The sequence below is a fragment of the Triturus cristatus genome, chromosome 5_1, assembly GCF_964204655.1.
Source record: "Triturus cristatus chromosome 5_1, aTriCri1.1, whole genome shotgun sequence".
Lineage (NCBI taxonomy): Eukaryota > Metazoa > Chordata > Amphibia > Caudata > Salamandridae > Triturus > Triturus cristatus.
In genome coordinates, this window is record NC_140587.1 from 130977605 (window position 1) to 130995720 (window position 18116).

An 18116-nucleotide genomic window follows, 5' to 3' on the forward strand; every position below is an offset into this window, starting at 1 on the left:
AACATGGATTTCAGTCAGTTGTTTAGGTTTTGCTTATGCTCAGAACTTTAAATGTGCGAACGTACATTGGTGGCCCGTGCTCCAAACACACCACATATATACAATCCATATAACCTAATTATACATCACACCACATAATTAAACTGCGCACCACATTATGAAACTCCAACTATGTAACACTCCACAACACAAAATACAATACCACATATTTTCTCTTCAGAACACACAATCCAACTCCTATACACTAAATACCACATAATTTCTATCCATGTAATTACACTGCACAACATACCACATCATTCCACTACACACCACATACATCCACTCCAAAACACATAAGTAAAAAACATTTACATCGCCAATAGCTCTAACTCTCGCAAATGCGAGACCTGTTGCACTGAAAATGCTTGTTTTGTATTTGCCAGTGCTTTCCCTCATTAACAAACAAGCACTTGCCTCTCTCCGTTTTCTTTTTGCCATTGCAGGAAAACTTCAACAAAAACGTTGGCAAAGCCAAGAGTTTGGTAATGCCATTGAAAAGTGAGAACTATTGGCTTCGCCAATGCTTGTTTAACATGCAGCATTGTTTCTATTCACAATCATTTCAGAATATTTTATAAATATCTAAAATACTTTTGAAGTCATTTCTTCTTGTACTTACCTTTTTTAACGTGCCATACTGCTCATTTTAGTCAAATACTGGCTAGACGCAATAGATGAAATACCTTCGATCAGTGATTCCTCGCCTCTTGACTTCTGTGGACCCCTACTTCATTTATACTGAAATTCGGACACCCCACTGAATTATTATTGGAACCGGTGGACCCCGGCCTCAGCAATTTTGATAGTAACTGCAAAGCAATACAAAGAAATATAGACATGCAATCATCAAACAAATACACCAACGATGAAATATTTCATTTAATTTTTTTTTTTAATGGAAAAAAAACTACATTTGAATTTAAATAGGAAGGATTCTGCGTTTCTAAATTATTTCCCTGGAGTGGTGTAATTTCAGCCCAGTGATTATTCTTTTAAAGAGACTATAATGGTAAAAAGCAAATGGACTAAAGAGCGGGCAGCGCCCATCCATTGTATATTCTTCAATTATGGGAACCATAAACTGTTCTCTAGCCTGCTCGGCATCTTTGACAGCCAGGAGCAGCGGGCACCTCAGTGCTGCTTTGTTTGATGCCGCTGTGGTTTTGAGATGTGTTGTGACCTCATTCTCTTGAGGCCCCTCTTCATGTGTGCTTTTACCTTCCTTCAATACACGTGCATCTATGCTGGTTCCAGCAACGTGAATGGCCTTTTGTACGAGATTTACTCAAAAGCCCTTTGGAGGTGCCATATAGGGTCATAGGTCAGAATGTTGTACACCGAAATCTCATCTGACGTGAATATCCTGCACTAAGTATCCTTCACACAAATGTCGTCTCATTGTATTACGGCCTCTGTTTCGGCTGCATCTCTGTGGAGCACCCGCACAACACAACATTGATGGCGGCCAATATCCCGGCAACGGGATTCCGGTACCACCCTGCCATTACCGTCCCTGGACGTGGGCTCAGAGGAAGTGGCCCAGTGTGGTGCTGTGCTGCAACGGATGGGGCAAGCAGCTCCTTTCACTTTCATTGGTGCAGCAGGTGCAGTGGCACCACTAGTACCCCAAGTATGGCTCTTTTTATTGAGTGTTCAGGGGGGCATTTGTTTGGTTGCATTAAGGTCCATGCCACCCTTACTACCACACAGGGTGTGTCTTGGGAATGCTGCTGACATGCCCATGCCCTAGCAGCATGTCAGACAAAGGGTGTCTCTTACCAAGCTAAGGCCCCTCCCACATTCCCTAACAGGGCAGCAGGTGTGCAGGAGTTTGAAACGTTACTCGGCTGAAGCTTTCATAGATGGCATACCCGGGCACATGAGATGACAAGACCCAGGCACGTCACAGATATTGTATATGTGAATACACGTGTTAAAGATGGTATAAGGCATGTCACAGATTTATATTGGCACACATGGCGTGCCACAGAAATATGCCTGGGCACACGAAATGTCACAGATGATGCACCCGGGCACATGGCATGTCTTAGATATACGCCGGGGCAAGAGAAATGCTGCCGAGGATGTACCCAGGCACATAGTGTGTAACAGATATATACTCGGGCAGAAGACATGTTACAGAGGATGCACCCTGGCACATAGTGTGTAACAAGCATATATCTGGGCACACGAGATGTCACATATGATATTTCCAGGCACATGGCATGTAAGAGATATATAACAAGGCACGAGACCTGTCCCAGATAATGCACTCTGGCAAGTGGTGTGTCATAGGTATGTATCTGGGCACCCTGGCACATGGCGTGTAAACGGTATACACCTGGTCATATGACATGTTGCTGATGATGCACCCTGGCACATGGCATGTAACGTATATACAAAGGTGGGCAGAATGTTTAATTACATCCATAGAATTGGTGGAATTTGGCGACTCCGCATTACTCTTGTGACATGGCGTTCTGGCCAAATTCTGCCAATCACTGAGTGGCGAAATTGATTCCCTGTGAGACTTCAGAAATGGGAGCTGGCGAGCACAATTTGGTGTTCACTATCGCAATTTTCTGTTATGGGAGGTCGCAGTCAGAGGACTGCCACTCGAGTAGATTTGCTGCTGCTCGAGTAGATTTTTTACTTGAACTGCAACAAAACTCGAATGGCTGCACACTCGTGCACAGCGCATGAATCCATTTGTTCTCATTTTTCAGTGCTGCTAATTCTACTGGCTCTCAATTGCAGCGCAAACAGTGCGACAAGCATATTTTATGCCCGTTGGCAGTACTTCATTCAATGTTGCAAAGTTTTTATGGAACTCCGCATAATTCTGCGAAGTGAAACTCTGCACGCTCAACCAATGCCTAGTATATACACTGGCAAGACACATGCCACTGATGATGCACTCTGGCACATGTCATGTAACGGGTATATACCTGGGCAAGAGATATGTCACAGATGATGCACACTGGCATGTAAATGTTATACACCTTGGCACAAGGCATGGCCCAGATATTGCCCCCAGTCACATGAACTGTAATGTATCTATTTGTGGGCACGAAATATGTCACAGATGATGTGTTCAGGCACATGGCACATGGTGGGTATATACACTGGCACACGACCTGTTATAGGTGATGTCCAGACACATGGTGTTTAAGAGGTTCACATCTGAATACGTCACTGATTCTGTACCCTCACACTATCTTTTGTTTCTCTGGCTTTAGACCATGCTGAAGCTGCTGGTAGCCGGCCAGGGCAAGTCCAAGACTGGAGTCCTGATCCCCATCCCTCAGTACCCGCTGTACTCCGCTGCCCTGGCAGAGCTGGACGCCGTGCAGGTGAACTACTACCTGGATGAGGAGAACTGCTGGGCCTTGAACATCGCAGAGCTGAGAAAGGCGCTCAATGAGGCCAGGAAACACTGCGATCCGAAGGTTCTCTGCATCATCAACCCGGGGAACCCAACAGGTAAGGGGCCCAGTGAGCATGAACTATGGGAACCCCACAGGTAAGGGGCCCAGTGAGCATGAACTATGGGAACCCCACAGGTAAGGGGCCCAGTGAGCATGAACTATGGGAACCCCACAGGTAAGGGGCCCAGTGAGCATGAACTATGGGAACCCCACAGGTAAGGGGCCCAGTGAGCATGAACTATGGGAACCACACAGGTAAGGGGCCCAGTGTGCATGAAGGGTGGGAACTCCACAGTTAAAGGGGCATGAACTGTTGGAACCCCACAGTTAAGGGGCCCAGTGTGCATGAAGGGTGGGAACTCCACAGTTAAAGCGGCATGAACTGTTGGAACCACACAGGTAAGGGGCCCAGTGTGCATGAAGGGTGGGAACTCCACAGGTAAAGGGGCATGAACTGTGGGAACCCCACAGAAGAGGGGCCCAGTGAGCATGACCTAGGGGAACTCCACAGTTAAGGGGCCCAGTGTGTATCATTCAACTACGGGAACCGCACAATTAAGGGACCCAGTGTCATCAACCCAGGGGAGCCCCACAGGTAAAGGGGCTTTGTGCATAACCAACCAGAGCAACCCCACAGGTAAGGGGCCCAGTACACATTGTCAACACAAGAAGCCCACAGGACCCCACCCAGACAAGTGGCCTGTGCATCACAGGGGACCCCTCAAGTGATGGGGCCCTAGTACATCCTCATCTAGGTGCACCCCAAAAGGTAAGGGGTTCCAGTGTGCATCATCTAATCCGGGAACCCCACAGGTAAGCGGCGCGGTGCATCTTCAGCTCGGGGAGCCCCGGAGGTAAAGGGCGCCTTCCTCCCTCCTAAACGTTTCTCCATGCTGCGGATTGTGGGGGAGACCGGAAGGGCTGACGGACCAGCAGAGTGGGACCCTCTGGCAGTACAAAGACCCCGAAGTGTCAGAAGGTTCACTGTCAATGGGAACTGGAAAGTTTGCAAAGTTTCTCCCGTAAGTACACGGATTGTGCGGAAGTGTAGCGCCGCATGCCTGTACAGCCCTGTTTTTATAGCGATGCGCTATAGGAGTGATGCTTCAACGAGCACCTGACCCACCTCTGTTGTTGTTTTTGATCCCAGGCCAGGTCCAGAGCAGGAAGTGCATCGAGGACGTCATCCGTTTCGCTGCTGAAGAAAACCTTTTCCTGATGGCGGACGAGGTACAGCTTAGATCTGTTTTTAGAGTAGAAACAAACCTGTTCAAACCTGTTATTTATCTGTGTCCCTCAGACTCCTCTCTGCACACGGGTTTATTATGTCTGTTGCCTACATCTGGCTTTAACGCGCCTCACTCAGTCTGCTGTCAAAATGTCCCTGTGCGAATTACAGTCACAAGACCTATCAGCTGTTGTATTTTGCTCTCAATCTACATATTTGTTTCTTATTTCTAAAGTGCATTGTCTGCACCCCCAGTACAGAGTGTCCTGGCACTGATTCGAGGACTGGAGTCCCAGACCTCACAGAGCCCAAGAAGTAACAAGCATTTGCAATGCAATAGGTCTCGCATTTACGCGAATTTGAGCTATTGACATTGCATATAACAATGCCTTTCATTTTTGTTTTCGTTTTTAAAACATAATTAAAAGGCATTGTCATTTACAATGCCAATAGCTTAAACTCGCGTAAATGCGAGACCTATTGCATTGCAAATGCTTGTTTCTTTTTGCAGGCTAATATGGAACAACTCGAACCAAAGACATTGGAACACTTTATATTAGCACCAACTTACATTACACGAGGCCACCCTCATTTTTTTTTTTTATAACACAGGGAGATTAAATCATGTGCTCAAACCACAGAGTGTTGAGCCGAAGCCGAGGCCATAACTCGAAGCTGGCTCCCCAATTCCACAGTAAGCATCTCTGGCTGTTAATGCATTTCCTTTCCTCCAACTTCAACCACACAGGGGGTAAAAATTCAAGGTTTTCTGGGGTGCGGTGGCAGTTGGTGGCTCCTCCGAGAGGGCTACTTTGGACAAATGCAACAATGCAGGACGGGCAGTTGCAAAGAAAGTTGCCAGGCACAACCCCACAGATCCCACTATAGAACACCCGCTCAGCCACCTTCCTTCCATGATTGATCCAATTTGAGAGGTCCGGCTTCAAGGCGCTTTCTTGGAGCGCGAGAACACGAGACAACCCCATATTAAAATTAGCCCAAAACAGTGACACCTTTTAAATCACGTACACTTTTTGTAACTTTTGCCACCATCTCACAGAAGGCCCATGCACGTATCGCATCTGGCACGTACTAGTTGTCGGCCATGCCAGGCTGGCACGTAGGTCCAATAAGTCAAGAAAGTTACAGCCTCAACTCTGCTGCCTAAGCAGTTTTGAAAATATAACTGCACCCCCACTACCCCCAAACTCTGTAACTGGATCATAAGCTTGAACACTGCTGTAATAGTGAAATACTTGATCCGAAAAATAAAAATGTTAAGAACACGCTGTTTGGCATTGGAGAGCAACCTTTCAATATAAAAAGCCAATAAAAGTTTCACTGGAGACCAATGGAAACTATTTAGCAGCACACCATAGTACTTCGGGAGCTCTCGACCTGCCTTGTGCGCGGTATGAGTGAGCTAGCCAAGCTGGTGGCATTCTGGTACTTGTCGTTTTTACACATCATACATACAGGAATTCAAGCGCTCAAAGGGAAATTTAAAAAGGCAGAGCTTCTCCCATAAGACAGTGACGAAAAAAGGCGTTGTGATCGGCAACATACATACAGAACATGAAAGTACTGCCTTAAGCATATTTTTACCTTCCTCGGTGCTCCTGTGCTGGCACGGCGCTTCGGGCTCTGAGCAGCACGGGCACACAGTGGGAGAAGGAGGGGCCCGATGGGGGGAGGGAGGGAAAGCGAAAGCACGCCATGCGTGCGTTGTGCTGAAACGCCGTGACCCGTACGCGTGCACATCTCCTGTCCGTACGCGTGCACATCTCCTGTCCCCCTTCGGAAGAAAAATCGACGAAAATAGATCTCGCCAAGCGAGCAGCTCATGCACTGCGTGGCTAGGCGAGACCTCAAAAGCCACCGCTTCATTCTGGACTCCCGATTAGTGGCCTGTTGAGCTTGGCCCTACCCCTATTCCCGCTAAGTGTTTTAGGAACAGTGGCAACCACAAATAAAGGTTGGTAGGGTGGGTGGATAGAGCGTGGGGGGGCGGGCGGGGGTTCACTGAGGGGGGTGTTGGGGTGTGGGGTGTTAGAAATAATAGATACATATATTTTTTTACCTTACTTGTAGCCTCTTCCTGGGTCCCAGCAGCCCCTGAGACAGACTCCCATCCAATCACCATGCAGCCGAGCAGTGCATGCATTGGCCTGAGAGGGCTAGAAAGATGCTCTGTTCAGGCCAGGGAGTCTGTGGGGGATTCTGCTGCCTGGTGCTCAATGCAGCCAGGCAGCAGAAACCTAAGTGCACATGTGTGTTTTGGTCGGACAGACGACCGGACAAACACACATGAGCACTTGGGGAGTGCAGGTAGCACTCCTCCCCACCCCTCCCATGCCTCCATCCTGCCCCTCCCTAGAGCGCTGGCTAAGAGCCGGCAAATAAAAAAGAAAACCATGCAAGAGCATTGTTTTATTTTACATTGGTTGGCTCGGGGCCAGGTAGTGGGGCGACGCTCCTCCGCCATGGCCGAGGAGCCGCCGCTGGTTCGGAACTTAGGAGTCTTACTGAACAACAAACTTTCCAACACTGATCAAGTAAATGCTGTGACCATGGATGCTTTTTTCACTTTGAAAATGATTTTAAAAATGTTTCCTTTCTTACCTAGCCACCTCTAGAAAACAGTGGTCACTTCCTTAGTCATCTCAAAAATAGGCTACTGTAATGGGCTTTATCTCAATGCCCACAATTCAGTCTCAAATAAATTGTAAAGACTACAGAATGCAACAGCGCGACTGCTATGCAAAGTCCCAAACGCAAATCAGTGCCCCAGTTCATTGCGAAGCTTCACCGGCTTCCGGTGAGACCGAGTATTACATTCAAATCCTTGTGTATTGTATACAAACCCCTGCATGGAACTAGTCCTGGCTTTCTGAAAAGGTGCATTACTTGCTACTCGCCAGGCGGGCAACTAGAGCCAAATTTCGGGGGGGGGGGGCTGAAAAAGATTTCGGGGGGGGGGGCTAAGTCTTCCAGCCATAGGCAGAGTGGCTGTAAGAAGGGGTGAAAACACAACAAAAGCCTCATTAACGAGTAAATGGTCTTTTAAAGACCTGTGAAGTACTCGGGTGTGGCTGCAATTAGACGGACGCCAGCCCGCGAGGCTGTCTCAGCCGCGCTGACGCACATGACGCGGAGGGGGAGGGGGGCTGAAGCCCGGTGAGCCCAATGGGTGTTGCGTGCCTGGTACTCACCAACTTGTTCTCTTAGATCTGCATCAGCCAAACTTGTTTTAGTCCTTCGATTCAAACTTGCCAAGTGGGGAGGAAGAAGGCTTGTGCTTGGGAGCCTCAAAGGTCTGCAACAATCTCCCCTTTTACATTAAAGCCCAACCTGACCTTTTGGCAGGAGGCCCTCGAAACCTGGCTTTTTGTTACACTCTAACGATCTGACTCATCCATTCACCGTCCCTCAGCTAGCGCCAAGATGCCCTTGGGGGCATTGGAGAGCTTTATAAAAACACTTAACATAACATATTACAACGCATGCTTTTACAACACAGTTTTTACATCGTAAAATCCATTACAATGCATGATTTTACAACGCATGCCATCACAACGCATTTTTAGAAACTACGCTTACAATACATACCATTACAACGCACACCATTACAACGCATATTACATTTAGGGCAACAAAAGGGTAAGTTTTGGAAAGTGTAGGGGTAAAAATTACTATTACCACTCCAGTAAGTGCAACAGTAGGGTAAGTGTTGGATAGTGTAGGGTTAGAAATTACTATTCCCCCATTACTTACGTTGTAATGGCATGCGTTGTAGTGACATACATTGTAATGGGTGCATTGTAATGGCATGCGATGTAAAAGATGTTGCGTTGTAATGAGCATGTTAAAAGGTAGTGCTTTGTAATGACTACGTTGTAAAGGTTGTTTCCTGTTTTTGTACCTGTAGTAGTTGGTGATGAATAGTAAATACGATTCGGTAGTGCCACTAGCACCAACTTGTGGCAAAATTACAGACTGCAGACGGTACTGCCAGAGACAAAGCATTAATCATTCAGCATTCACAGGAAACCATGCATACATGTTATTGTGGCTGACTGTATTAAGAGCGTTTAAATCGGCCACAGCTTAAGTTTCCGCTTCATTCACAGTATGTGGAGGTCCAAATGAATGAACGGCCCGCGACAGTGGTGGAAGTGGGCCACGGGCCACCTGGCAAAAATGGGCACATGCCTGCATTTTTATTAAACACTGCTCGGATGCGGTCTGCACCTCCAAGATTTCTATGACCCCGCTAGTGGCTCTGAGGGACGCGCCTTTTTATGGAAGTTGTACGTGTATACAACGGCGAATGAACGAGTCGTGAAGTTACTACCCCTCTGCGGGGCACTGAAGCGCTTAATATAGGGCCGTCCCATAGTTTTCTAGCCTAGCCATGTAACTGGGTGAGTATCTGGGCCTTGGGGGCATGCTTTCATGCACGGACTGTTGTAGAGATTTCTTGGGTACCACGCTGGCGCCGCCCCTCCCTTTTGGCCCCTCTTTGTAATGAAGTTCTGCTCGCAGAAGTGTTGAATGTAGTAGTTGGTTTTAAACTACATTGATGGACAACCCGCGAGGGCGCAGTACTGGGGCTCTTCAGCCGCAGCACCGACCGCCTCCGCCCACCGCCTCCCAACATTCCATCCCAACATTCTTTAGACACGTCACTAACATTCCTACCTTTTGGCAAGAACATTAACCCTACAACATGTTTCCCTCGATTTAATGACACCATTGAAGAAAATAATTAATACAAAGTCAGCCACGGCAATCGCCTCACTTTTACCGAAGTAAACAATGTTACCAGCACCTGCTTACACGTGGCTCCTAGGAACCACAGTCGGAAGATTCACAACTCCATAAACAATGACGGTCGATATTCTTAAAGTTGCTGCTTTTCGTCCTCAGTGGGCTGTAATGTTCTGTTTCCAGTCCTCGCCAATTGTCTCAATGAAGATCCTACCTTTTGGCTATAACATACAGCACCCTTCTATCCACCCCGCTGGGCTGCACCCCTCTATCCACCCCGCTGGTCTGCACCCCTCTATCCACCCCGCTGGTCTGCACCCCTCTATCCACCCCGCTGGTCTGCACCCCTCTATCCACCCCGCTGGTCTGCACCCCTCTATCCACCCCGCTGGTCTGCACCCCTCTCTCCACCCCGCTGGTCTGCAGCCCCTCTCTCCACCCCGCTGGTCTGCAGCCCCTCTCTCCACCCCGCTGGTCTGCACCCTTCTATCCACCCCGCTGGTCTGCAGCCCCTCTCTCCACCCCGCGGCTGGTCTGCAGCCCCTCTCTCCACCCCTCTCTCCACCCCGCTGGTCTGCAGCCCCTCTCTCCACCCCGCTGGTCTGCAGCCCCTCTCTCCACCCCGCTGGTCTGCAGCCCCTCTGTCCACCCCGCTGGTCTGCAGCCCCCCTCTCCACCCCGCTGGTCTGCAGCCCCTCTGTCCACCCCGCTGGTCTGCAGCCCCCCTCTCCACCCCGCTGGTCTGCAGCCCCTCTCTCCACCCCGCTGGTCTGCACCCTTCTCTCCACCCCACTGGTCTGCAGCCCCTCTGTCCACCCCGCTGGTCTGCAGCCCCTCTCCCCACCCCGCTGGTCTGCAGCCCCTCTGTCCACCCCGCTGGTCTGCAGCCCCCCTCTCCACCCCGCTGGTCTGCAGCCCCCCTCTCCACCCCGCTGGTCTGCAGCCCCTCTCTCCACCCCGCTGGTCTGCAGACCCTCTCTCCACCCCGCTGGTCTGCAGACCCTCTCTCCGCCCCGCTGGTCTGCAGCCCCTCTGTCCACCCCGCTGGTCTGCAGCCCCTCTCTCCACCCCGCTGGTCTACACCCTTCTCTCCACCCCGCTGGTCTGCAGCCCCTCTCTCCACCCCGCTGGTCTGCAGACCCTCTCTCCACCCCGCTGGTCTGCAGCCCCTCTCCCCACCCCGCTGGTCTGCAGCCCCTCTGTCCACCCCGCTGGTCTGCAGCCCCTCTCTCCACCCCGCTGGTCTGCAGCCCCTCTGTCCACCCCGCTGGTCTGCAGCCCCTCTGTCCACCCCGCTGGTCTGCAGCCCCTCTGTCCACCCCGCTGGTCTGCAGCCCCTCTGTCCACCCCGCTGGTCTGCAGCCCCTCTGTCCACCCCGCTGGTCTGCAGCCCCTCTGTCCACCCCGCTGGTCTGCAGCCCCTCTGTCCACCCCGCTGGTCTGCACCCCTCTATCCACCCCGCTGGTCTGCACCCCTCTATCCACCCCGCTGGTCTGCACCCCTCTCTCCACCCCGCTGGTCTGCAGCCCCTCTCTCCACCCCGCGGCTGGTCTGCAGCCCCTCTGTCCACCCCGCTGGTCTGCAGCCCCTCTCTCTACCCCGCGGCTGGTCTGCAGCCCCTCTCTCCACCCCGCGGCTGGTCTGCAGCCCCTCTCTCCACCCCGCTGGTCTGCAGCCCCTCTGTCCACCCCGCTGGTCTGCAGCCCCTCTGTCCACCCCTCTGGTCTGCACCCTTCTCTCCACCGCGCTGGTCAGCAGACCCTCTCTCCACCCCGCTGGTCTGCACCCCTCTCCCCACCCCGCTGGTCTGCAGCCCCTCTCTCCACCCCGCTGGTCTGCAGCCCCTCTCCCCACCCCGCTGGTCTGCAGCCCCTCTCTCCACCCCGCTGGTCTGCAGCCCCTCTCTCCACCCCGCTGGTCTGCAGCCCCTCTCTCCACCCCGCTGGTCTGCAGTCCCTCTCTCCACCCCGCGGCTGGTCTGCAGCCCCTCTCTCCACCTCGCGGCTGGTCTGCAGCCCCTCTCTCCACCCCGCTGGTCTGCAGCCCCTTTGTCCACCCCGCTGGTCTGCAGCCCCTCTGTCCACCCTGCTGGTCTGCAGCCCCTCTGTCCACCCCGCAGCTCTGCAGCCCCTCTCCCCACCCCGCTGGTCTGCAGCCCCTCTCTCCACCCCGCTGGTCTGCAGCCCCTCTCTCCACCCCGCTGGTCTGCAGCCCCTCTCTCCACCCCGCTGGTCTGCAGCCCCTCTCTCCACCCCGCTGGTCTGCAGCCCCTCTCTCCACCCCGCTGGTCTGCAGCCCCTCTCTCCACCCCGCGGCTGGTCTGCAGCCCCTCTCTCCACCCCGCGGCTGGTCTGCAGCCCCTCTGTCCACCCCGCTGGTCTGCAGCCCCTCTGTCCACCCTGCGGCTGGTCTGCAGCCCCTCTGTCCACCCCGCTGGTCTGCAGCCCCTCTGTCCACCCCGCTGGTCTGCAGCCCCTCTGTCCACCCCGCTGGTCTGCAGCCCCTCTGTCCACCCCGCTGGTCTGCAGCCCCTCTGTCCACCCGCTGGTCTGCAGCCCCTCTGTCCACCCCGCTGGTCTGCAGCCCCTCTGTCCACCCCGCTGGTCTGCAGCCCCTCTCTCCACCCTGTGGGTCTGCAGCCCCTCTGTCCACCCCGCTGGTCTGCAGCCCCTCTGTCCACCCCGCTGGTCTGCAGCCCTTCTCTCCACCCCGCTGGTCTGCAGCCCTTCTCTCCACCCCGCTGGTCTGCAGCCCTTCTCTCCACCCCGCTGGTCTGCAGCCCTTCTCTCCACCCCGCTGGTCTGCAGCCCCTCTGTCCACCCCGCTGGTCTGCAGCCCCTCTGTCCACCCCGCTGGTCTGCAGCCCTTCTCTCCACCCCGCTGGTCTGCAGCCCTTCTCTCCACCCCGCTGGTCTGCAGCCCCTCTCTCCACCCCGCTGGTCTGCAGCCCCTCTCTCCACCCCGCTGGTCTGCAGCCCCTCTCTCCACCCCGCTGGTCTGCAGCCCCCCTCTCCACCCCGCTGGTCTGCAGCCCCTCTCTCCACCCCACGGCTGGTCTGCAGCCCCCCTCTCCACCCCCCTGGTCTGCAGCCCCTCTGTCCACCCCGCTGGTCTGCACCCTTCTATCCACCCCGCTGGTCTGCAGCCCCCCTCTCTCCACCCCCCGGGTCTGCAGCCCCTCTCTCCACCCCGCTGGTCTGCAGCCCTTCTCTCCACCCCGCTGGTCTGCAGCCCTTCTCTCCACCCCGCTGGTCTGCAGCCCCTCTCCCCACCCCGCTGGTCTGCAGCCCCTCTCTCCACCCCGCTGGTCTGCAGCCCCTCTCTCCACCCCGCTGGTCTGCAGCCCCTCTGTCCACCCCGCTGGTCTGCAGCCCCTCTCCCCACCCCGCTGGTCTGCAGCCCCCCACTCCTAAATGCCATGACTCCAGAGCCGCTAGATGTGTTTCAGACACCTCCCCGGTGGTCCACAGCTGTGTGCAATGTGCAGTATCCTGGGTTCTGAGCGCACTGTATGCCACCTCATGAGCAAGACTGACTGGGAACACGAAGCAGCCCCGGCAAATGTTGTCAGACCAGGACTGATTAGGTGGGTAGCAAACGAGCCTGACCACTACAAGGGGGCTTCATATTGTTCTCCTCCCAAGAAAATTTGGGGGAAAATGGTGCATTCTACAACAAACTTTTCATTATATATTCAATTGTAATCGTTTTTAGAGCATGGTAAATGATGAGTTTACAGTGCAGCAGGATGCCGCAATCTTTATAGGGTTTATTCAATGATTCCGTCACTATCGCCCTCCAACAATCCATCTCATCTCGCCACAGCCCCTCTCTCACATGTATTTGATTTGTTTTATAGCGCCTCTCATACCAGTGCAGGGTGTCGGGCATTTTACATCATACACAAATACAGAGACAATGAATCGTATGTGTGTAAATCAGTGTATAGAAAATGGTACACAAGAGAAAAGGGGTCTACAAGGTGCAGGATTCCGACGGCATGCATACTGGTAGACATTTTTAAAGAGGTTTTGGTCTGTAGAAGCACTAACTCCGGATTCAAAACATAACACAGTGGTTAGGGTTGACTTTGCTAATAAGAATTTATTTCTACCCAAACAAACCCTTTTTTAGCAAAATTAAGGTGATGAAAGTTTGGAACAAAAAATATAACTTTCTAACCTAGATTACGATCGTAACTTATAAAGTGCATATGCCAAAAGTATCTCTGTGGCAAAAAGCAGTACATAAAATACTGTTCTGTTATCTGCATGGTACATGCCCTTTGCAGCAGGCATATTAACCCTCTGCGCTACCTTAGATGAGGCAAAGCTGCTGCTGGACAAAACTCCGATCTCTCTCCAGCAGGTACATCTTGACACTTTTATTGTTGCCTGAAAACTGTTGGATATACAAAGAATTCTGCAGTGCTTTTAAACTGCAGCACTGCTACAAAACCGGCCCCCAATAACGAACCTTTCAGCTTCCCGGGGAAACGCCCGATTCCTGGTCCATCCAGTCCAGCCTTGCTCATGAGCTTCACAGTTTGCATGACTGCAAGGGCGGGGGTGGGACAAATTTGTACAGTGCATTTTGGTATTGCAGAAAGTGGCGAGTAGGTATTGGCACGTCAGAGAATTCTACCCAGAGCAGGGATTGGGCCGGAGGCCTAGTTGTCTTAAAACGAATAACGCGTTTGGTGATTGGCTCCTTTCTGTCTTTATCTTCCAGGTGTACCAGGACAACGTCTACGCTCAGGGCTGTGCCTTCCACTCCTTCAAGAAGGTGCTGTTCGAGATGGGCCCCAAGTACTCCAACGCCCTGGAACTGGCGTCCTTCCACTCTATCTCCAAGGGCTTCATGGGAGAGTAAGTGCCAGCTGGTAAAACAGCACTTCGAGTGCCGTTAGACGACACACTGTGGGCAGTGACGGTTCTAGGATATTTGGGTTCCTGGGGAGAACGGGAATGCGGGCAGCCCCTTTAATTTGTATACAAGGTGACACATTCAGGGCTGCGTGCATCTCAATAGATGACCCTGCTCCCACTGGCGTAACGAAAGTTGAGGGGGCCCCCCTTCAAGGTAGATAGAGGGGGCCCCCACTCCGTATTTACTATGGAGCTCTCATGACAGAGTACGGTGCTGAGGGGGCCCCCCTGCAGCTGAGGGCCCCCCGCACCGCGGGGCTGCATGGGCCTGTGTTACGCCCCTGCCTGCTCCTTAAACTGTTTGTGCAGACCCCTCCTGGGCTACAGACCCTCTTTCTCAGCCCCCTACATGTACCCCTTTTACAGCTCAGAAAGGGCTGAAGGTGTGAGAGGTGCTTATCCTCTGAGAGGGTCTAAACTGCTGGACATCTGTGGTGCCTCTGAATTGGCAGCCAGCCGGAGGGGTCCTTGTACCTGGGACTGGAGGAGCCCCCACCCCAAGCTTCGCCTCCCTACACCAGGTCTGCAAGGCTCAGGGAGGGCGCCCACTCCGTGGGTCCAGTTGTAATGAGACCTCTAACCTATATTTGGATTGGCAGGGGGCACAAGAGGAGGTGTGTGCCACAATGGCCTAACTGTCACGCTGGTGCGGGGCCCAGGGCAATGCCCACCCTACCCATGCTTATCTCTGGCCCTGATAGGGGGTTGTTTTATAGTTTCTAGGGTGTGACTGCAAATCACTCGAGCCTCGCCTGCCTGGACAGGTGAAGAGCAAGCCCTTCAGGTGATAAGTGACCGATGAGGCCACCAAGACCCCGCAATAGGGTCGCTAGCGAAGCACGCAGTAAATTGGGGGGTCACGGAGAGCCCCACAACAGGGCAGCTAAGGAGGCAAGCCCTAATTTGCGGGGTCCCTGAGACCCCCAAGGCAGGGCAGCTAAGGGGGCAAGCACTAATTTGTGGGGTCACTGAGACTCTGCAATAGGGCAACTAAGAAAGCAAGCCCTAATTTGTGGGTCACTGAGACCCCCATGACAGGGCAGCTAAGAAGGCAAGCCCTAATTTGTGGGCCACTGAGACCCCACACTATATTGACAAAAACTCCCACCGACCTATATCCCTTTACTATGGGCTAATATAAACTCTATGGGCTACCCAATGCTATACATACACATCAAACCTTTGTTTGTATTACTGTTCATTTCATTGTTTTGTTTAATTATTGATTTTGCTGTTATCTATGAGAACAAACTTTTTCTAATATTTACTTTGCTTATACAAAAGTTAAAAACATATTAGTGAAACCACCAAACATTTTTTAAGTGCAAATATGCATTTGTATAATTTCAATATACTTATTATATTCTTATAAGACTAACATCAAAGATAAATAAAATGTACATAAACATAGAAACCATTAGTATTTCCCCATAATCCAACCACACTCTCATCCAGACCTATCGCACAGCATCACACTCGCACACACACATCACATGCGTACACTTCCCAGCCTATATCCGCATACACTGGTGAAATCACGGAGATAACATTTCATAACTATCCGCGATTGTGTTACCAGCTGGGATTTCACTGCAGGTCAACGCACGTTTCGGTGGAAATTGTAACTTGTATCCACCTTCATCAGGACCACCCGTTTTAAGCTTTCTGAAGGCGAGTGGTTGGAGATCTGAGAACAGAGAGTCTAGCATCAATATTTGGGTGCCTCAACACTACAAAATTATTCTCATTGCTTTTATTATTCACAATTGGTGAATACTACTCCGCCGTTTCGACAATAGAAAATAAACCATCACCATTGTGACTGTTAAAGATCTATGGGTCCATACATTCAGACCCAGGCATGGCAAAAGTTTAAAAAAAGAGAGAAGAACAGCTTTTGCAAAGCCAAAGTCAAGCCACTGTGTTAGGGAAGGCGTATCTGATAAGTATTCATTGCTTTGACCTTATCGCCCTCTAGTATAGTGCAACCATAGACTCCCCCAAATGGTGGAGTGACAAAGACACAATCCAAATGCGGCCTCAGATGTAGGCCACCCACTAACCCTGAAAGTATGGTCATTTTCTAAGATTTTAATCCTCGCTTGCCTGGATGAAGAGACATCTCATTGAAGCATCTGTGCAATGTCCAAATGACATGCATGCCCATTGGTTAGAGTCTGACCTCAATATATGGAACACTGTAGTCATGGAAAAAGATATTACTTATTGTTGCTCTGAGTGTTTTACAGTGATATTGGAGTGACAGTATGCTGTCATTTGATTTTATTTACTCTGGAGCACAATAGCCGGCCTCTAAATTCAATGGAAGGGTGGCTTGTAATCACTGAGACCCCCCATGACAGAGCAGCCAAGGAGGTAAGCCTCAATTTGTGTGGTCATTAAGACCCCCGCAACAGGGCAGCTAAGGGGCAAGCAGTAATTTGTGGCTCATCGAGTCCTCTGTGGTAGGGCAGCTAAGGGGGCAAACAGTAATTTGTTGGGTCACTGAGACCCCGCGACAGGGCAGCTAAGGGGGCAAACAGTAATTTGTGGCATCACTAACCTGTGGCAGGCAGCATGTCTCACAGGTGGCAGGGTGGGTGCTGGGGGTGTACACGGAGAACAGAGGGCTCACGCGGGGGGTTGCGCAATATATGGGGGGGAAAAAAGTACCTTCATTGTCGAACTCGAGGAACAGGAAGCACAGCCGGGCCCCACTGACCAAGCACAATGCTGCAATGCATTTACATTGGTCTTAGTGTGCTGGTTCGACGCTCAGCCAGGGAATGGGGGCCTGGTTATGTTCTCCACACAGGTTTTAATGCAGCCTTTATGGAGGACAGGGAAAGTGCGCATAACTGTTTTGGGCGGCCTGAGAGGGCAAGCAAAACAGTAATTGAGCACTTCGTAGTGGGCAAACCACTCCTCCCCCAACAAAGCAGCACAAGCATAAAATGATAATAGCTCAAAGGTATTATCATTTTATGTTTCTACAGTGCACTGCTTAAAAGCAGTGGGGCGACGCTCCTCCGCCATAGCGGAGGAGCCGCCCCTGCACTGCGACCCCTGCGACAGGGCAGCTAAGGGGCAAACAGTAATGTCACCTCTTTTGTTCAGAGAAGGAGCTGAGGGCACTCCGAGCTTTCTTGCATTTTACACTTTTACCGCCAGCTTTTCTCTGGTGACAAGAGCACAAAAGTTGTAAAGTTGATAAATTATAACAGGTAATTAGTGTAGTTAAGGCCTATTGTTATATAGCTCGGAGCGCTTCAAGACCCAGAGGATAGAGACAGGAAGGCGATATGGTGGGATGTAAAAGTAAAGAAGGGGGGGCACAGGAGAAGGGGGGCCGAAGGGGGGGCACCCATCCATGGAAGTGGTGGGGTTTGGTTTTAGATATCGATGTATCAATCTATCGGTCGAACTGTCCCACCTATCCATCTATCTATCTTTCTATCCCTCTGTTGTCTGTGATCTATCTGTCAATCAATCTATAGTTCTATCCGTCTTCCTTTCTATCACTCAATCAATCGGGGATTTATGTAGCGCACTATTCGCCCAAGAGGGTCTCAAGGCGCTGGGGGGGTGGGGGGTTTGCACGCAGCTTCGTCTCATCCGAAGATCCAGGTCTTCAGGCTCTTCCCGAAAGCTTGCAGTGTGGGGGTTTGTCTGATGCTGTGAGGGAATCGGTGATACATTTTCTCAAATTTAGAAGAATG

General features: G+C 51.6%; 1 protein-coding gene across 4 annotated transcripts in view; it reads left to right on the top strand.

The window, feature by feature from the left end:
• The window catches only part of GPT (glutamic--pyruvic transaminase), a 424858-nt gene that overhangs the window by 373039 nt on the left and 33703 nt on the right, over positions 1 to 18116 (top strand). For all 4 annotated transcript variants that reach the window (XM_085604573.1, XM_085604575.1, XM_085604574.1 and 1 more), the window contains 3 exons: positions 3282 to 3525; positions 4621 to 4700; positions 14201 to 14337. In XM_085604573.1, the coding sequence (XP_085460699.1) occupies positions 3282 to 3525; positions 4621 to 4700; positions 14201 to 14337 (461 nt within the window). The remainder of the gene's footprint in view (positions 1 to 3281; positions 3526 to 4620; positions 4701 to 14200; positions 14338 to 18116) is intronic.